General features: G+C 64.8%; 1 protein-coding gene and 1 long non-coding RNA gene across 2 annotated transcripts; one reads left to right on the top strand and one right to left on the bottom strand.

Moving 5' to 3' along the window:
* The first annotated feature begins 475 nt into the window (after positions 1 to 475).
* Positions 476 to 2567, top strand: LOC126645755 (uncharacterized). Its single transcript, XR_007630155.1, has 2 exons — positions 476 to 845; positions 2209 to 2567. It is a non-coding gene; the product is annotated as an uncharacterized LOC126645755 (long non-coding RNA).
* Positions 2568 to 4146: 1579 nt separating this feature from the next.
* Positions 4147 to 11657, bottom strand: CRYBG2 (crystallin beta-gamma domain containing 2). Its single transcript, XM_050326098.1, has 19 exons — positions 9693 to 11657; positions 9160 to 9207; positions 8958 to 9076; positions 8533 to 8689; positions 8319 to 8458; positions 8110 to 8236; positions 7811 to 7846; positions 7606 to 7733; positions 7303 to 7429; positions 6888 to 7030; positions 6680 to 6806; positions 6526 to 6558; positions 6297 to 6409; positions 5988 to 6117; positions 5659 to 5798; positions 5437 to 5560; positions 4899 to 5057; positions 4358 to 4517; positions 4147 to 4235 (listed from the first exon to the last, which is right to left on the bottom strand). Exons 1-19 carry the CDS (start codon positions 11655 to 11657, stop codon positions 4147 to 4149), a joined length of 4065 nt encoding a protein of 1354 aa, XP_050182055.1.
* Positions 11658 to 15893: the final 4236 nt, after the last annotated feature.

Raw genomic sequence — 15893 nt, 5'->3', positions numbered from 1 at the left:
CCCTCAGCTCTGGGTGGAAGCCGACAGTGAGCTCTTCATGAAGCGCTTCACCAGCACAAACCCAGACAGCAGGTGTATGTGCTCGGCACGTTTTAGTAACTTTATTCATACCAAACCATCTTAAAATAACCAGATCCCTTTTTTGTCTCCTGCTGCTGCAGTGGAGTCGCTGAGGGAGCCCAGAGACCTGCTGTGAGCAGGTGGATCTCGGAGGGCAGAAGGAAGCATTTCCCTGATCCCTTACCTGGATCAGACTACCCTGGGTGTGTCACCGAAATTCAGAGGGACTCCTCGGCCCCAGCTTCACACTGGGGGAAGGAGGTTTGTGACACGCTTCAAACACTGACTGTGACTGGCAAACCCTCCCAAGTGAGGGTTTTAGCCACTCTTGTTGGTGTGAGGACTGGGAGCCCCCAGGCAGACACAGAGCTCAGCCTGAGGGGTTTCATGGTATTTGGGGCTGCAGACAGTGGCCAGGACACCCCTTGGAGCTGGATGTGTGGCCATGCCAGGGGAAGAGGGAGCAGGAGCTGCTCTCGTGGCGGGGGATGCGGGTGAAAAGCTCCAGGGACTGGAGGCCGAACAGGGTGGAGATCCCCCAAGCCGCGTCTGGCACCTTCTTCCTCCCAGCGCCGTCAACGGGCGCGACTTCCCCAAACCGAGCTGAGCAGCCTTTTGGAGGAGGGGGTTGTGATTGGTGAGACGACGGAGCCAGCGCTGCGCTTAAAGCCTCGGGGCGGACGAGGAAGCGTCAGGCACACGGAGAGCCCCGCCAGCCCCGGACCATGCGGCCCCTGCAGCGCCTCCGCCCGCTCCTCCTGCTCGCCCTGCTCGCCCTCTGCATGGTAAGGCCGAGGCTCTGGTGGCCCAGCCAGCTCTGTCCCACGGGTGGGAGGCAGCCCTGGGTCCAATCAGTCAGGCAATTTCTGCTTTCAGCTGGGAACATCAGTGTTTAATTTGTCTATCTGACTCTCAACCGCTGTGATTGACCAGGAGCTTTGCGCTGCGGTCTGGAAGGCCTAACTACTCCCACGTGTTGACTTATTTTAAAGCATTTCTTTAACTTGAGAGTATCGTTCACATCCATAACCTTCACCCTGAGCTCTCCAGCCCCTCCTTTGCGTGCCTGGTGTGGGGATGCTGAGTGTGGCTCGCTGGAGATGCTGGGCATGGCATGGGGGTCCTGGGTGGGGTGCTGGTCTGTGGTTTGCTCTCGCCTCTCCCCACTGGAGGTTGTTTTCCTTCCCCCTGTGAGGGTCTGAGTGCCACGCTGGTGGATGTCAAGGCTCTCCTGCGTGGGGAGCGTTGCGTGGGAGGGAAGGTCATGATGCTTTTGGGGGGCACGGTGCTGTTCGAAGCAGCTTTTGGGATGATTTTTTTTTGCCCCCTACGACGTGTTGGTAACGGGGCCAGATCTCTCTGAGCTTATTTCACTCATGAACTTCATGCAGCTGCAACCTGCTGTTGTTGGCTCCACAGCGTGCATTTACATTTTGGGGTTCCCCCTCCGTGACCAGGTGAAACCAGCCAAAAACCCTCAGGGGTGTTGGGGCCCCATTCCTACCCTTTCCCCAGCTCTGCAGGGACCCTGAGGAGGGCTGTGAGGCAGCATGGGGACTGCATGTCTCATAGTGGGAAACAGCATCCCTTTTCCAGCAGCAGGGCAGAGTTAGAGACGGAAGGAAAGCGCCCTGAAATCGCCATCCCAGCTGCGTTACATTTCACACACCGGCTGCAACCTCCCTGCTTGCAACAGCCCGGGGGTCCCTCCTTCCCTTGCCCCTCTCCTCCAGCACGGGTGTTTCCCAGCTCTGCTCCCACACCCCGACCTCTTCCGCTCAGGGCGCGTGTCCCGCCACCTTCTTGCCACTTCCTCGCAGCAGAGAGAGGGGCAGAGGCCACTCCCTGGCTCCTGCTTCCCCCCTAATTTTTTTAAAGCCCCCCTCTAGAGCCAGGACGACGATTCGAGGGATAGCTCGCTTCCCGCCCTGAGCTGGGAAAACCCAAAAGCCGGGAGTCTGAGTGTGAAGGAGAACCTGCCGTGGGACAGGGGGCCCTTTGTCCTGCCTGGCACGGGGCACTGTGGGCTCTGGGGTGCCCCAACTTCGTTTGCCCCCGACTCCTTTCTGCCCCGAGGGCAGTGGAGTGAGGCTTTCAACCCCTCGCTGCTGTTTGGAAGGGATGCCTGACGCTCGTTTTCTTTCCCAGTCCCTCTGCCAGGCGCAGGAGGAGAAGCAGCCTCCAAAAGAGACTCCGCGCACCAACGCAACGACCAGCGCCAGCCTGAACCCCCCCTGCGGGAGCCCCCCGCTCCTCTCCCTCGCCCTGGGGGTGGTCGCAGCCTTCCTCCTGCATCTGCGCTGACCGGGAGGGGGTCACCGTGCACCCCCCTCCTCCCCGGATCCCCCAAGAAGAACCCCAAGAAACAACCCCCCTCCAGGATGACATCCCCTTCACCGGCAGCACCGCGGCATCGCTCCCGTCCACCCCTACCGCCCTCCGCTCCCCTCGGCCCGGCGTGAGACCCCCGGCCCGGGAGCGGAGCAATAAACGTGCTGGTGTCGAGACCCCCGCGTCGGGGCGGGACAGTACCGGGGCTGGGGAGGGGGTTGGTGGTGGGTGGGTGGGGGGCGCAGCACCGGCGCCTCGCTGGGGCCTTCAACCCTCGCTTGGCAGGCCTGAGCCGAGCCGGGGAGCCGGGGGAGCACGGCCAGGACCCCCCGAGGGTCCCCCCGGAGCTTTCGGGGTCCCCCCGAGGGTCCCCCCGGAGCTTTCTGGGGTCCCCCCGAGGGTCCCCCCGGACCTTTCTGGGGTCCCCCCGAGGGCCCCGGGACCGGCCCCGGAGCGGGCGCGGCGCGGGAACAGCGCCCCCTGCCGGTCGGGCGGAGCATTCCCCCCCCAGGCGCGTCCTGGCCAATCCCAGGGCAGGGCTCACACTCCCCACCAATCCGGGGCTGCCAAGCGCCCTCTGTCAGCCAATCGCGGCCCGGCGGGGTCTATATAAGAGAGGGTTAGAGGAAGAATCCCCTTTCCCCAGGCGTGGCCGCGGTTCGGGAGGAGCTGCGGGGCCTCGGGGGCCCGGCGGTACAACGGGCTTTTCGCTTTCTTCAGCATCCGGGGGCACGTTTCAGCGTAAAAGATGGATGTTTGTTGGTGGCTGTCGCTGAAAGCCGCAGCGGCCACCAGCCCAGTGGAGACGCCTGATGTGCGGACCCGGGGGCCCGTCTGTCACCGCGGCACAGCCCGGGGGTGATGAGTGATCGCTGTCCCCGCGCACTGACTCCCCAAACTGGAGAGTCCAGGCTGGGCTCGACCTGCTCAGCAAACCTGGCCCACGTCAGCAGCCGTGTCCTCTCCCCAGCCACGAGGGCAGAGGTGCTTGTTGTGTGGATTTGTCCCTCTGGCTCTGAGTCACGTCCCCGGGGAGCTCCTGCTCTCACCCAGGTGGGCGAGACCTCTGTCCCGGGGACACGGAAGATGAGTGACCTGAGCCATAATCCAGCCCTGCATCACAGGCAGCAAACGCTGCTGACTCTGAGCTCTGGGATATGGACATCCCCAAGCCCACAGGTTGGGTTTGACCCTGAGCTGGAGCTGCTGGGATCCCACAGCCCCCAGTGATCCCAGGGCACAGCTTGGCCAGCGCTTCCCATCTCAAAATCCATGGAACTCCTCACGGGCACTAGAGGGCACTGGGATCCCATTGTGGGAGCAGGATTAGGCCCAGGGCTGGTGCGGGACAAGGTGATGGAGTGGGGAGGCAGCTGCCAGGCTGTGGGCACTGCAAGGACAGGGAGAAGGACACCAACCACCCAGGCAGAGCTGGCCCAGACAAGAAGGGCCGTATCTTACACACGTACATAAATACAGTTCAGGGGGGGATGTTGTGGGGAGAGGGCTCTGCCGCTCTCCAGAGGGTCCCACGTTGGTCATGTCCTTGGGGTCCTTCATGAGCCACACTCGGAGCTCCCCAGGAGGGAGGCAGGGTGGTTTCCCCCCCATGATGGAGGGGTTGGTGGGCATCCTTCACACCAGCAGCCAGGGCAGAGGGGTGTTTGGGGTGCGGCATGTGTGGGTTCTGATGCTCCTGCCCCGCTGTGGGTGTGCCCATCCTGCCCTGTGGCACTTCTCTGCAGGCCCAGCCCCTCAGAGCACCTCTATGTCCCAGATCTGCGTGGGTCTCTCCTCGGCCATGTCCCAGACGATGGCGTGGTCCCGGTCGTAGGTTCGGCCGCCTGTGGAGCGAGGGGGGCGTTTCAGGAGGGCAAACCACGCTCCTGGTGGTGGTGAAGGGGTGGGTGCCCCATCCTGGGCATCCCTGTGAAAGAGCCCCCCCGTGCCAGCGCCGAGGCCTCACCCTTTACGTCGAGGATCATGTCCTCGAACATCTGGCTGTGGATCCGTCCCTGGGAATCCACGCTCCAGGTCTGACGTGGCATCCGGGTCTCGGACCACAGCACGGCCTTGGCGCCCCTCCCAGCTGGCCCGATGACCTGCAGGCTCATGTTGGGGGCCACCTGAAAAGGGTGGTGGTGGCCAGGTCAGCCCACTCCCTCCATCACCTCCACCAGCAAAAAGGAGCAGAGCCCCCAGAGGGTTTTCCCTGCAAATGCTGCTGGTTCTGGCGTGGGATGTGGGATGAGCAGGAAAACCCCCCAGTGAGAAGTAGGGATGGTGAGGATGATGAAACCTCTGAAGGGAAGGCAGAGACACCTTCACGTCTCCAGAGGAGACCTGGGGAGGAGAATCACCCCATCTATGGGGGCAAGGTTGAGGTCAGACACTTGGAAAAGCTGCTGTAAACCCTAAAAGATGGCTGTGGGGTGGGGAGTACCCCAAAGGGAGACTTGCCAGGGGCTCCCTCAGTCACCTCTGCAGCTCTGGCTGTCACACCTGACCTGGTTTTTGATCAGCCCATCCTCGTAGTACCAGACAGAGCTGCTCTGCTCCCTCAGGCTGGAGACCACCACCCGCCCCGCCTTCATGTCCTCCACGTCGTCAGGGACCGCGAGGTAGAGCTCCAGCTCCCTGCTCCTGATGCGGAAATAGATCCGTCTCTGCAAAGAGAGAAACCTTTCTTTTTGCACCCAAAAACCCTCTCCGCCTGCACCTCCAGGACCTCACCTGGCTGGGGCCTTGGGAAAGGGAGGATCCTGGACTCCACTGCCCTCCCCCCAGGAGATCCTCACCCCTCCCCAGGGCGATGGCTGTGACCGTGACCTGTCCCTCGTAGCTGGTGCAGGCAGGGCTCACCACACTGGGATGCCATGGATTTTACAAGGCAGTTGCCCACAGGGAGTGTTTCACCACCAAGGCAGCCACTCCCAGGGAGGGGGGTCAAGGATCTGAGGCTCCACGTGAGCCACCTGCCCTGGGGTTTTGGGGTTCACCCCGCCAGGTGCCAGCACCCTGTCCCCTCCCAAAGGTGACACTCACCTGGCGGATGGGGTAGAGGGACCCCACGTGCTGCAGCCCACTGTAGGTCAGCCAGTTGGTGATCTCGGTGCAGTCCAGCAGCCACTGCCGCCCTCGGAAGTCACCGTGCTCGCACAGCACCCAGCTGTGGGGACAGGATGGGACAGGACAGGTCACCCCGGGTGGGCAGGGGACACCCACAGGGTGCTGGGGGAGCGGGGCCAGGGGCTGGGGCTGACTTACATCCCGCCTTTGACGCGCACGGACAGCACGTGGTTGTTGAAACCCTCCGCCTGCAGACTCCGCACTTCGGAGTTGAGCTCGATCTCCTTCCCCTCGAAACACTCCAGCCCGTGCAGGAAGATGGAAGGCTCCGAGAAAAACTGTGGGATGGTGGGGAGAGATGGGGTGGGAAGGGGGAAGGTGGGAGGAGCGAGCACCCCATGGGGGCAGGAGGAATGGAGAGTCAGAACAGGGGATGCCTGTGGGAGGGGAAGAAAGTCCTGGGGGTTTATGCTATGGGGAAAGGGAAAGGAGAAGGGGAAAAAGGGAAAGGGAAGGGCTGTACTCACCAGTGGAACCTTCCTCAAGGAGCGGATGGTGGTGGAGCAGAGGCAGCCCATGGCACTGAGCGTGGGGTACTCACCCTCGGACAGCACGTGCTGCTCCCCCGCGAAGTCCTGCCCGTCAAACAGGATCCAGCTGGCAGGGAAGAGTGTGCCCAGGCTGACACAGCCATTGGGGTGGGCATCCATCCCTCCTGTGACCCCCCCAGCACCCCCATCCCACCCACGCTCTGGGGAACCCCCATGGGGCTGCCGGCTGGGCTGATGTCCCTGTTCCCATCCCAGTGGCAGCAGCGAGGCCCTGGGACACCCCACCTGCCCCCACGGACTCTGCAGGAGCGTGGGATGAAGGCGTCGGGCAGGGCCCCCTGGTCCTCCTCGAAGGCAACGTGATCCCCCGAGAAGTCAGGCTCTGAGAAGAGCAGGATCTGGGAAGGGGCAGCAGAGGGGCTTGTTAAAGGGGTGCAAAACATCCCCACCACCCCACAGGGGACCGCATCCCCCAGAGGGGGGCACATCCCCCTCCCCATCCGCCGCTCCTGACCTTGGAGACGAAGTGGAGGTTGTGTTCCCTGACCTGGAAGGAGACAGAGAGCGGGGCTGGTGGGTGTCTGCCCTGGGCCCCCACTCCAGCCCTGCACGTGGCAGCACTGGGGGGTGCTGTAGTGGGTGGGGGTGTCCCCTTCCAGCGCTGTCACCTGCAGGATGGGCTGTGCCGAGGCGATGCGGCAGTCGGTGGCCCCCCAGTCCTCGCAGTTGCGGTACACCCCCTTCTCCAGGACGTACTGCTCGCCCGAGTAGTTGGTGCCCCCGTAGGCCACCCACCTGATGGGAAAAGGCGGGTGCTGGCTCATCCCTACCCTCTCCCATCCCCCCAGCCCCTCTCTGCCCTGTCCCTGCACTCACACGCCGCTCAGCACGTGGATGGACTGGGTGACGGTGCCGTAGCCGGCCAGCTGCGTGTCAGGGAGAGCCTCGCTCAGCTCCACGCTCGGGCCCTCCTCAAAGTCCATGGCCTCGAACAGGACCAGTGCCGGGTCAGAAAAGTCCTGCAGGGAGAAGAAGACCCCACCCCAGCCCCTCTGTCTGTCAGGGGAAGGGGCTGTGGGCCGGGCACACACACAGCCGGGGTCCTGCCTGGCCTCAGAGACTCCAGGGGGAGTGGGAGCAGCTCCCAAACCTCTGAGTTTGTGGGATCTCAGGCTGTCTGATGCAGGTAGGAAAGGCTCCCTTTTGGGGTATGAGGGCGGGATGGGGGTACCTGGCTCTCCCTGCCCACACTGGGTCCATTCCCAAGCGACGCCCCCATCCCTGCCCTCACCGTCCGTATCAGCCGAAGGGACACCAGCTCCTTGCTGTAGCCACTCCACTGCCTCCAGTCCTGGTATTCCCCTTCCTCCAGCAGGTACTGGTGTCCACGGAAGCCTTCCTTCTCGTAGCCAACCCAGCTGTGGCACAGGCAGACACAGGCAGTGAGGTTTCCAGAGGATTTCCAGTCTCCCAAGTGACCCATGGCCATCCCACACCCCTGGGCAGCTCCTCCAAGCCCTTTCCCAGGGGTGGCCGTCACCTTCCCAGCCTGCTCCAGCCAGGATGCCAGTCCTGCCCAGCCTGTGCCACTCACCAGCCACCCAGGACACGCAGGGAGCCCACAGTGGGCAGTGCTGGCTCGGCAAGGCTCTTCAGGTCGTAGATGTCTCGGCTGATGGTGAAGCTGCGGCCCTGGAACCCCGCAGACTCATAGATCAGCACCTGGGGACACAGTGGGGTGAGAATGGTCCCATGGATGTCCCAACCCTTGGCTCCCCAGGCACTGGCCCAGCACTCACCTGTGGCTCTCCGGGTCTCTCCACGACAGGGCAGCCCTGGAAGGAGAAGGAGCCCCAGTGAGGCTGCAGTGGCAGGAGGGGACATTGCAGGGACATCTGCTTCCCTCTATTAAAGCCTGAGCTGTTTTTTGGGTCATTTTCATTCAAGAAGCTCTTTTGGAGCTTTCCTTCACCCCCAACACTCAGGAGCGCTTTCCAGAGCCACACTTGGCACATTTCCTCACCAGTGTGAACTGGGAATTGCCAGGACACGCTCTCACCTGTCATGCCCAGGGCTGGATACAGCAACCAGCACTCACCAGCCTGATGGGATGCATGGAGCAGATGGATGGGTCCTTTGCTCCCCAAGCCTTTAAATTGGGGTACCCGCCCGGCTCCAAAACGTAGGGGTCATCATCGAAGAACGGCTTGGAGTAAACCAGCCACCTGGGGAAGAAGAGGGGGAAGGCGTCACACCCACTCTCCTAGCCCCCACCCAGCAGCCACCCAGCCCCACAGCCCCACTCACAGCCCCGAGTGGACGATGATGGAGGCGGCCGCAAGCGCCTGCCCCTGCGCGCGGGTGTCCTCGGCCGAGTCGGTGAACTTCAGCCGGGCGCCTTCGCCGTTCTCCTCCGCGAACAGGCTGATCTCGGGGGTGCGGTAGTCCTGGGGGCAGAGGGGCGTGATGGGGGCCCGCCATACCTTCCTTTTGGGGCTCTGTGGGGTGTCCCTGCACTCACCCTCACCACCCTCTTGAAGGAGCCGATGCGGAAGGGGCGGCTGCCGCGGGGCTGCCCGGTGTCCCCGTAGGCCGTCCAGGGGTTGTTGATCTCCACGTCCCCCTCGGCCAACACGCACTTGCGCCCGTGGAACCGCGGCTTCTCGTACATCACCCACCTGGGAGCGGCGTGGGAGGGGGAATCCTGCTTTACCCACAGCCCTGTGGCCACCGGGAGGGAGCCTCGGGGCAGAGTGTGGGTGGGGACGTCCTGCCACTGCCGCGGTGCTGGATCGCAGCCACGGTAATTAGCAGCAGCAGGACGGTCACTCCTGAACACCAGGCTGGGACCTGGCCGACATCCCCAGCACAGGGAGCGCACAAACACCAGCCCAACCCTCCCTCCGTGTCCTCTCCACGTGTCCCTGCCCCGCCGCTGTCCCCTACCCGCCTCGGATGACACGGATGGAGATGGTGTGTGAGAGCTCCCAGGACGTGGCGTCGGGGATGTCGCCCCAGATCTCCCGTTTCTGTCCCGCGAAGCCGGCGTCGGAGTAGAGGATGATCTGGGAAGGGGTGACACAGAGGACAAGTGCCATGCCATGCCCCGTTCAGCCAGCCCAGCCCAGCCCCACCACCTTCCCTGTACCTTGCCGGGTCTTGTGTTGATCTTCTCAAAGCCCTCCTTGTCCTCCTGCTGTGAAGACCCGAGGGGAGGGGTGTGTGAGGAGCAGAGAGAGACATCGGCTGCACCAGCCATCTCCCTGCAGCCCAAGGAAGCCGCAGCCTCGCGTCTGGCGTCTGCCAGACCCTCCCACCGCCCCGAGCAGCCACACCTCGAGCATTCCTGCACTGCTGGGGATCAGCCTCCTGCCTGACCTGGACCCTCCTGTCACCCTCCCAGCATCGATGGTGGCACCCTCCCATCGCTTGACCTCATAGCCTCCTGTCATCCGTGATGGTATCCTCCTTTCACCCATCCCGGTGTCCTCCCATCACCCTTCCCAGCGCCTTCCCATCACCCATCCCAACACCAGTACTTTCACCCCATGACCTCTCTGATGGGAATCCATATGTTGGGAACAGGGAAGGGTGCTCCCAGGGTTCAGCCCCCATGACCTTCCCCACACACCCAGGAGGGCAGAGCATCCCTCTGTGTGCTGTGTTGTGCAATTCACTCACCAGGACATCGTCGGGACACAGGGCCATGGTGCCCTCTGGCTCTTCAGTGACAGGAGGGATGGAGCCAGAACTCAGGGCTTCCAGCATGGCCATCTCAGGGCTAGAGTGGCCACCATGGGCCAGCCCATTGTGGTCCCTGAGTGTGGACGAGCCTATGGCCCCATCCCTGTCAGGCAGCTCGAGCAGGGCAGCGCTGGGGGACATGAAGCGGCTGTAGAGCACACTGTTGTCCAGGCGTGAGTAGGGCTTGCCCTCATCAGCTCCAGCTGCCCTCTGCTCCAGAAAGTGGGAGAGCAGTGCCATGCCCTTGAGGACATTCCCTCGGAAGAGCACGCTCTGCTCGGCCGAGCCCCCAGGCGCCAGTTTGGCTTTCTCATCTGCTCCCAGCGTCCCCAGGAACGAGCCCCCCTCCACCCTGTCCCTGGGCACCCCACGGAGGGTCCTGGCCGGTGCCCGCTCCTCGGGGGTCAGGTAGGGGTTCTCAATCTCCTCCTCCTCCTCAGGGGTCTCCTCCGGCCGCCCCGCCGGGCCCCACGCCAGCAGCTCCCGCAGGGCCTGGGGCAGGGACACGGGGGCTCGGGGGTCCACACGGTCCTCGTGGATGGGGGGCAGAGCGGCACAGCGGCTCAGTGCCGATGGCCGGGGCTGCCGGGGGGCCTTGGGGGACTTCCTCATCTCCGAGGGCTCCATGTTGCGGAGCGTGTCCACGAAGATCTCCATGTCCACCAGCAGCTCGGGGTCCTCCTCAGTCGTGTCCGGGGGGCTCTCAGCTGGGGCATCAGGGGCTGGGGGCTCGGTGGGGGACTCTGGGGTGCTCTCAGGCTCTTGGACTGTGCTCTGGGGGTCTTGCATCGTGTCATCCCCCTCCAGCTCAGTCTCAGCCTTTGTTGGTGCTGGTGTTTTGGATGAAGGCTCTGGACCATCACTCTCCGAGGAGGAGGGGGTTTTAGGGTTGCAGTCGGCTCCCGGGGGGCCCTCTGTCCTCGGTGGCGTGGCTGGAATGGTGTCATCCACGTCTGCCACGCTTCCCTCTCTTGCGCCAGCCGGATCAGCCTGGCCACCGGCGTCAGCCGAGGGACACTGCGGGGAGCTGGTTATACTGGTTTGTGTGTCCCCAGGCCTGTCGCCGTCTCCCGGGGTTGCGTTCACCTGCTTGGCTTCAGCTTGCGGCGAGTCTTTCTCCCCAGGGCATCCCTCAGCCGGCAGCCCGGTGGCCTCTGCGGTGCCCGGCGAGCTCTCGCCGCCCTCTGCAGCCCCAGCGGAGCCACTGCCGTCCTGCCCGGGGCTCTCCCGCTGTGGCGGGGCCGTCGTGGCACCGGCAGGGTCGTGTGTCCCGTTTGGGGTTTCCCGTGGCTCAGCCCCGGCTGCGTCCCTGCCCGTCCGCAGCACCGTGACCTGCCTGGCCCTGGGCAGGGCGGGGACGCAGCCGGGCTTGGCCGCGCACGGGGCACCGGGACCGTCCCCGGGTCCCCCCGCGGGTCCCCCCGCGGGGCGGGTGGGCAGCAGGGTGCCGTGCACGTAGCTCTCCCTGTGCACGGGCACGTCGCGGGGGGAGCCCACCGGAGAGGGGGTGCTGTCGCCGCCAGCCCCCGCCTTCCCCCTCTCGTCCTGCCGCCGGGGCTTCTGCGCCGGGGAATACACCTGGGAGAAGATGGGGCCGTGCGCGGTGAAGTCCTTGGGGACGTTGACAGAGGACGAGTGTTCCCGGTGGGTCACGGTGGCGGGGCTGGACCCCGTCTTCTCCACGATCTCCCTCTCCCAGGCCTGCAGCAGGAGGGACACGCGGGAGGGACTCCCCTCCCGGCCCCGGGAGCTCCCTGTGCTCTCCAGCCGCCGCGACACCAGCGAGACCTTCTGGAAGCGGGACCTGCCCTCGGGCCCCGGAGCCCCTGCCGCCTGCTTCATGCTCAGCTCGGCGCTGGAGATGAAGCCCCTGCTCTTGGTGTGCCGGAGCGGTGGATCCATAACAGTGGGAATGCCGTGGCCCTGTAACACCCCGCACTGCCGGGCTCAGCCCCCGCGGCTGCCACGCTGGGGCTGGTGGAGCTGCAGGGAGAGAAGGAGACCCTGGGAGAGCTGAGCAGGACCACACCCCCGCGGGAACCAGCCCTGAACCCCAAACCAGACCCTCAAACCCCATAGACCTCCCTCTGATCCTTTAGGACACTTCGGGGGGATCCTGTGAACACATTTGGGGCATCTTGGGGTGCCCAAGTCACCCATCCTGGCATGTGCAGGGCACCGTGGGTGGCTCTGCCTGGCCCATGCCAACGCTGCTGTGTCCAGCAGGGATGGTGGGAGCTCCTCTCTGTGCCACGGTGGGCTCTGGCAGAGCCTGGCACGGCGCGGGTGAGTGTGCAGGATGCGGCCGTGCCGGGCCGTGCCCCAAGCTGTGCCGTGCCCCAAGCTGAGAGATGAGTCAGGCGGGCAGCAGGGCTGCGCCGAGTCAGCAAATGCAGCAAACAAACAAGCCCAGAAAACAACAGGCAAGCTGCTCCGTGGGGCAAAGGGCCTGGCTGGGATCGAGACCGGGGATGAGGCAGCTGTGGGATTCTCAGGGGGAAGTGGGGACCTGAGCAGCAGCATCCCTTGACCTCTTCCCTGGGGCTGTGTGGCAAAGGTGAGATGGCTCCATCCACCTCTGCAGCCCCATCGGCACGAGGAAACGAGCTGAGATGACCACCCAGCGCTCACCCACTGATCCAGGCTGGTCCCCAGCACCCAGCTGCATGCCCTGGCGTGGGTGCTGCGGGGTGGGCATTGCTGTGGTCCCCAGGGTGCAGGGCAGGGGACAGGGACACCTGTGCCACCTCAGCTCAGGGGGATGCTGGTGGAGGCTTTGCTGTGCCGTGGCTGCGTCCCTGACCCAGAAGGGTTTTATTGCTGGGTTTGGGATTGGGAAGCAGCTGACGCAGCAGGTGCTGGGGAGGGAGCTGGAAGTGCACCCACATCCCAGCATCTCCCAATTAGGAGCTGTTTGGTGTCACCACCCAGCTACGGGGACAGTGGTAGGGATGAGGCTTTGGGGTCAGCCCGAGGACAGGCTGCGATTGAGGTCCCCATCTGGGAATGGGGACACCTCCCTGCACAGCCCCAGGGCTGGTTTCCATGGGGGACACCTCTGGAGAGGGCTTTATCCTGCACCAGCTGGATGGGATCCATCCAATGGTGGCAAGCTGGGCTTTCCCAGTCCCTAAGGGGGCTGGGAGCAGGCAGGGAAGTGCTGGGTGCAGGCAGCTGCCTGCCCCTTCTGCCAGCCCGCCACGCGCCCTCCAGATCCTGCTCTCCCCGGCCTGGCAGGTCTTTCCAGTACAGATAGGAAGAGTTTGTGTCATTTTTCCGGAAGGTGATGAGACCTTGTCTGGGACAGCCAGCACCGCTCGAGGCTGGGACCAGCCTGGGTGGGGCCGCAGCTGGATTCCCAGGGCCACAGCTGGATCCTCAGGGCCACGGGATCCCCAAGGTCATGGCATTCACCAGAGGAAGAGGGATTGTGTGCACTGGCAATGGAGAGGAACAGCTGCAGTGCCCGTGGCCCCAGGATGGCACCGGGACAGGGATGCCGTCTCCGTGCAGCACCAGGGTGCTGGGGGAAGGCAGGAGCTGCTGACTCAGCATCCTGCCTCTCACCTGGAGCTGGATTTCCAAAGATTTACAGGTCTGTCTTTCCCAAGAACTCCAGGTCTGTCTTTCCCATCCCACCCCTGCAGCTGGATCCAGCACCCGGTGCCACCCTGGGCCACTCGATGCCCCACGGGCCCTGGGAAAGGAGGTCACCCAGAGCCCTGCTCTGCCCCAGCACCCCATCTTCTGCTAAAATGATTCCTACTGCAGTGATGGGTCAAGGGCACAGGGACATGAGAACATGAGGGCAGAAGGACATGAGGACAAGCCCCTGCAGTTTCCCGGCTGCTCCTGCCGGCCATCCCTGCCTGCCTGGACATGCCACGCTGGATCCAGTGGTGTTGCCACACCGGGGCACCAGGCACGGATAATTAATCCCCCCTGGCCAAGCCAAGCCAACCCGCTGAGCTCGTCTGCTGCCTCCTGCCATCTCAAAGGGTCTCCCAGCACCCAAGTCAAAGGCACGAGGTGCCGTTTAATGTTCAGAACAGACGGAGTGGGCTGAGGGCGGCAGCTGCGGCTGCCTTTGAGCCGGTGACCATGGATTAAGCCGAGCCTCCGGCCACGTCGGGCTGAGCCCTGTCACCGCGGGGTGAGAGCGGACCTGCCACCTTCAGGAGAATCAGGGATATGAGTTGGGTGGCTGCTGAAAGGGCTGAGGTTCACGGGGAGGGCAGGGAACCACCGTCTCCCCTCGCTGCCCCTGCCTCCCCCCGCTGAGCCGTGTCACGGGCAGCCACGTGCCACGCGGAGGAGGGGGACAAAGGTGACAGGAGAGCCCCGCCGTCCCCTCAGCCCAGGTCGTGAGGTCACCAGAGATGGAGGAGCCTCAGCTCACTCCGTTGCGTCTTGGAACGCACTTGGGTGGCAGGAGCAGGATTACAGCCCCAGTAGCCCCCCAGAATCAGGGACTAAAGGTGAGAGGAGCCGAGCTGGGCTCAGCCCCCACCTGCCGGCCCCATCCCTCCTCCCTGGCCAGTGCTGATCCCGGCAGGGGAGGAGGGACCCATCCCAGCGCCTGCCAAGCCGGGGCACGGGTCCAAGCACCGGGGCAGCCCCTGCGGTTGGCAGCGGGACGGCAGCACCGGTGCCCTCCTCTCCCAGCACGGCGGAACCCCCTTCCCTGCCAGCGCCCATGCAAATGGGGCCAGCCCAGGCAGCGCCTTTGCCCGGGGGCCCCCCACCCTGCACCCCCATGTACCTGCCGGCCGAGGGTCCCGCCGTGGCAAGCGGGGTGCCGTGCCGTGCCGTGCCGTGCCGAGCGGGCTCGGGGTGCTGCTCCCTGCACACCACACAGCTGGGCGGACCGGCAGAGTCACCCTGAGCACCCAGCCCTGAGCACCCAGCCCTGGCGCAGCGGAGGTTTGGCATTCCTCAGGTGCTGACAGCCGGGGAGCCGGTCGGGCTGGTTCCCAGCACCCAGCTCCTCTGTTTCCTCCGACTCAGCAGCGCCGGGAGGGAGCACAGCCAGCCTGGGTGGCTCTGGGCCCCCCGGACCCCTGTCCCGCCACCCACCTCGCGAGGGCGATGGTCCCTCAGAGGGGACCTCAGTGACCAGGTTTGTCGCTGCATCTCCAGCCATCACGGTGGCCCCACGGTCCCTCGGGCCACGGGGCTGGCAGGGTCCCCACACACTGTGGTGAGGGGCTGGGGCTCCCCGGGGCTGTGATTGCACCCGGATTAATCGTGAGGGTCCCCAATGGAGCCCCCCAGCACTGCAGGACGTCCCTGGGAGGCTCCTAACGCAGGGAGATCTCCCAAGCCTCAGAGAGCTGGGTCTGTCGAGGGGCTTCACACTGGCTTGGGGGTGGCATGGAGGTCACAGTAGCCCTGGGCCACCACAGGAGACCTGACCCCGGGGCGAAGAGCCCTGTCCCGGCAGGGCTCGGAGCGCAGCAGAGCCGACACCCGCCCTGCATCCTCACCCTGCCCTCCCGCTCCTCCCCAGCCCCGCGGGAGCCCGTTGCGGTGCCAGCCTCACCCCGGGGCCACCACTCCCGGCTGCTGGCCCAGCCCAGGAGCCTCCCTGGCCACCGCCAGCCCGGCGCAGGTGGCCACAGTTCAGCTCCGGTTGGGTCGCCCGGGGCCACCCAGCTCTGAGTGCCACCAACTCACGTGCTGGGGGAGCTGAGGCAGAGCCGAGCTCGCTCTGCCGGGTCTTGGCAGAGTCCTGGGCCCCTTCCAGTGCCCTTCGCGGGGACCCCAAGAGTGGCTGAGCACCCGTGAGGGGACTGGCTGCCCATCCCCGTGGCTCCAGCACAGGAGCAGGATCTGGGCCCAGCATCCCTCCCGTGGATTCTTCCCCTGTGGGCTCCCGTGAGGAGCAGCAATGGGGGGTCCCGGCAGCCCCAGGACGGGCTGTGGTGTGTTAGTGCGTTTGTTACTGTGTGTGCATGCGTGTGTTTAGCACGTATAAGCATGTGCAAGCGTGTGTACGTGCCAAACCAGCCGAGCCAGCTGGCTGCGGCTCTGCGGGGAGCGGGATCTCCCTTCCACGTCCCTTTGCACCGCCGGGGAGCGTTTAGTCAGCGCTGGGGAGGGTCCTGCCCGCAGCAAACCAGTTCCCCAGGCACTGGG

Source organism: Myiozetetes cayanensis, unplaced genomic scaffold (genome assembly GCF_022539395.1).
Source record: "Myiozetetes cayanensis isolate MyiCay16 unplaced genomic scaffold, myiCay2020 scf31, whole genome shotgun sequence".
In the NCBI taxonomy this organism is placed as follows: domain Eukaryota; kingdom Metazoa; phylum Chordata; class Aves; order Passeriformes; family Tyrannidae; genus Myiozetetes; species Myiozetetes cayanensis.
The sequence above is the reverse complement of the archived record's forward strand: the minus strand, read 5'-3'. Positions and strand labels throughout refer to the sequence as shown.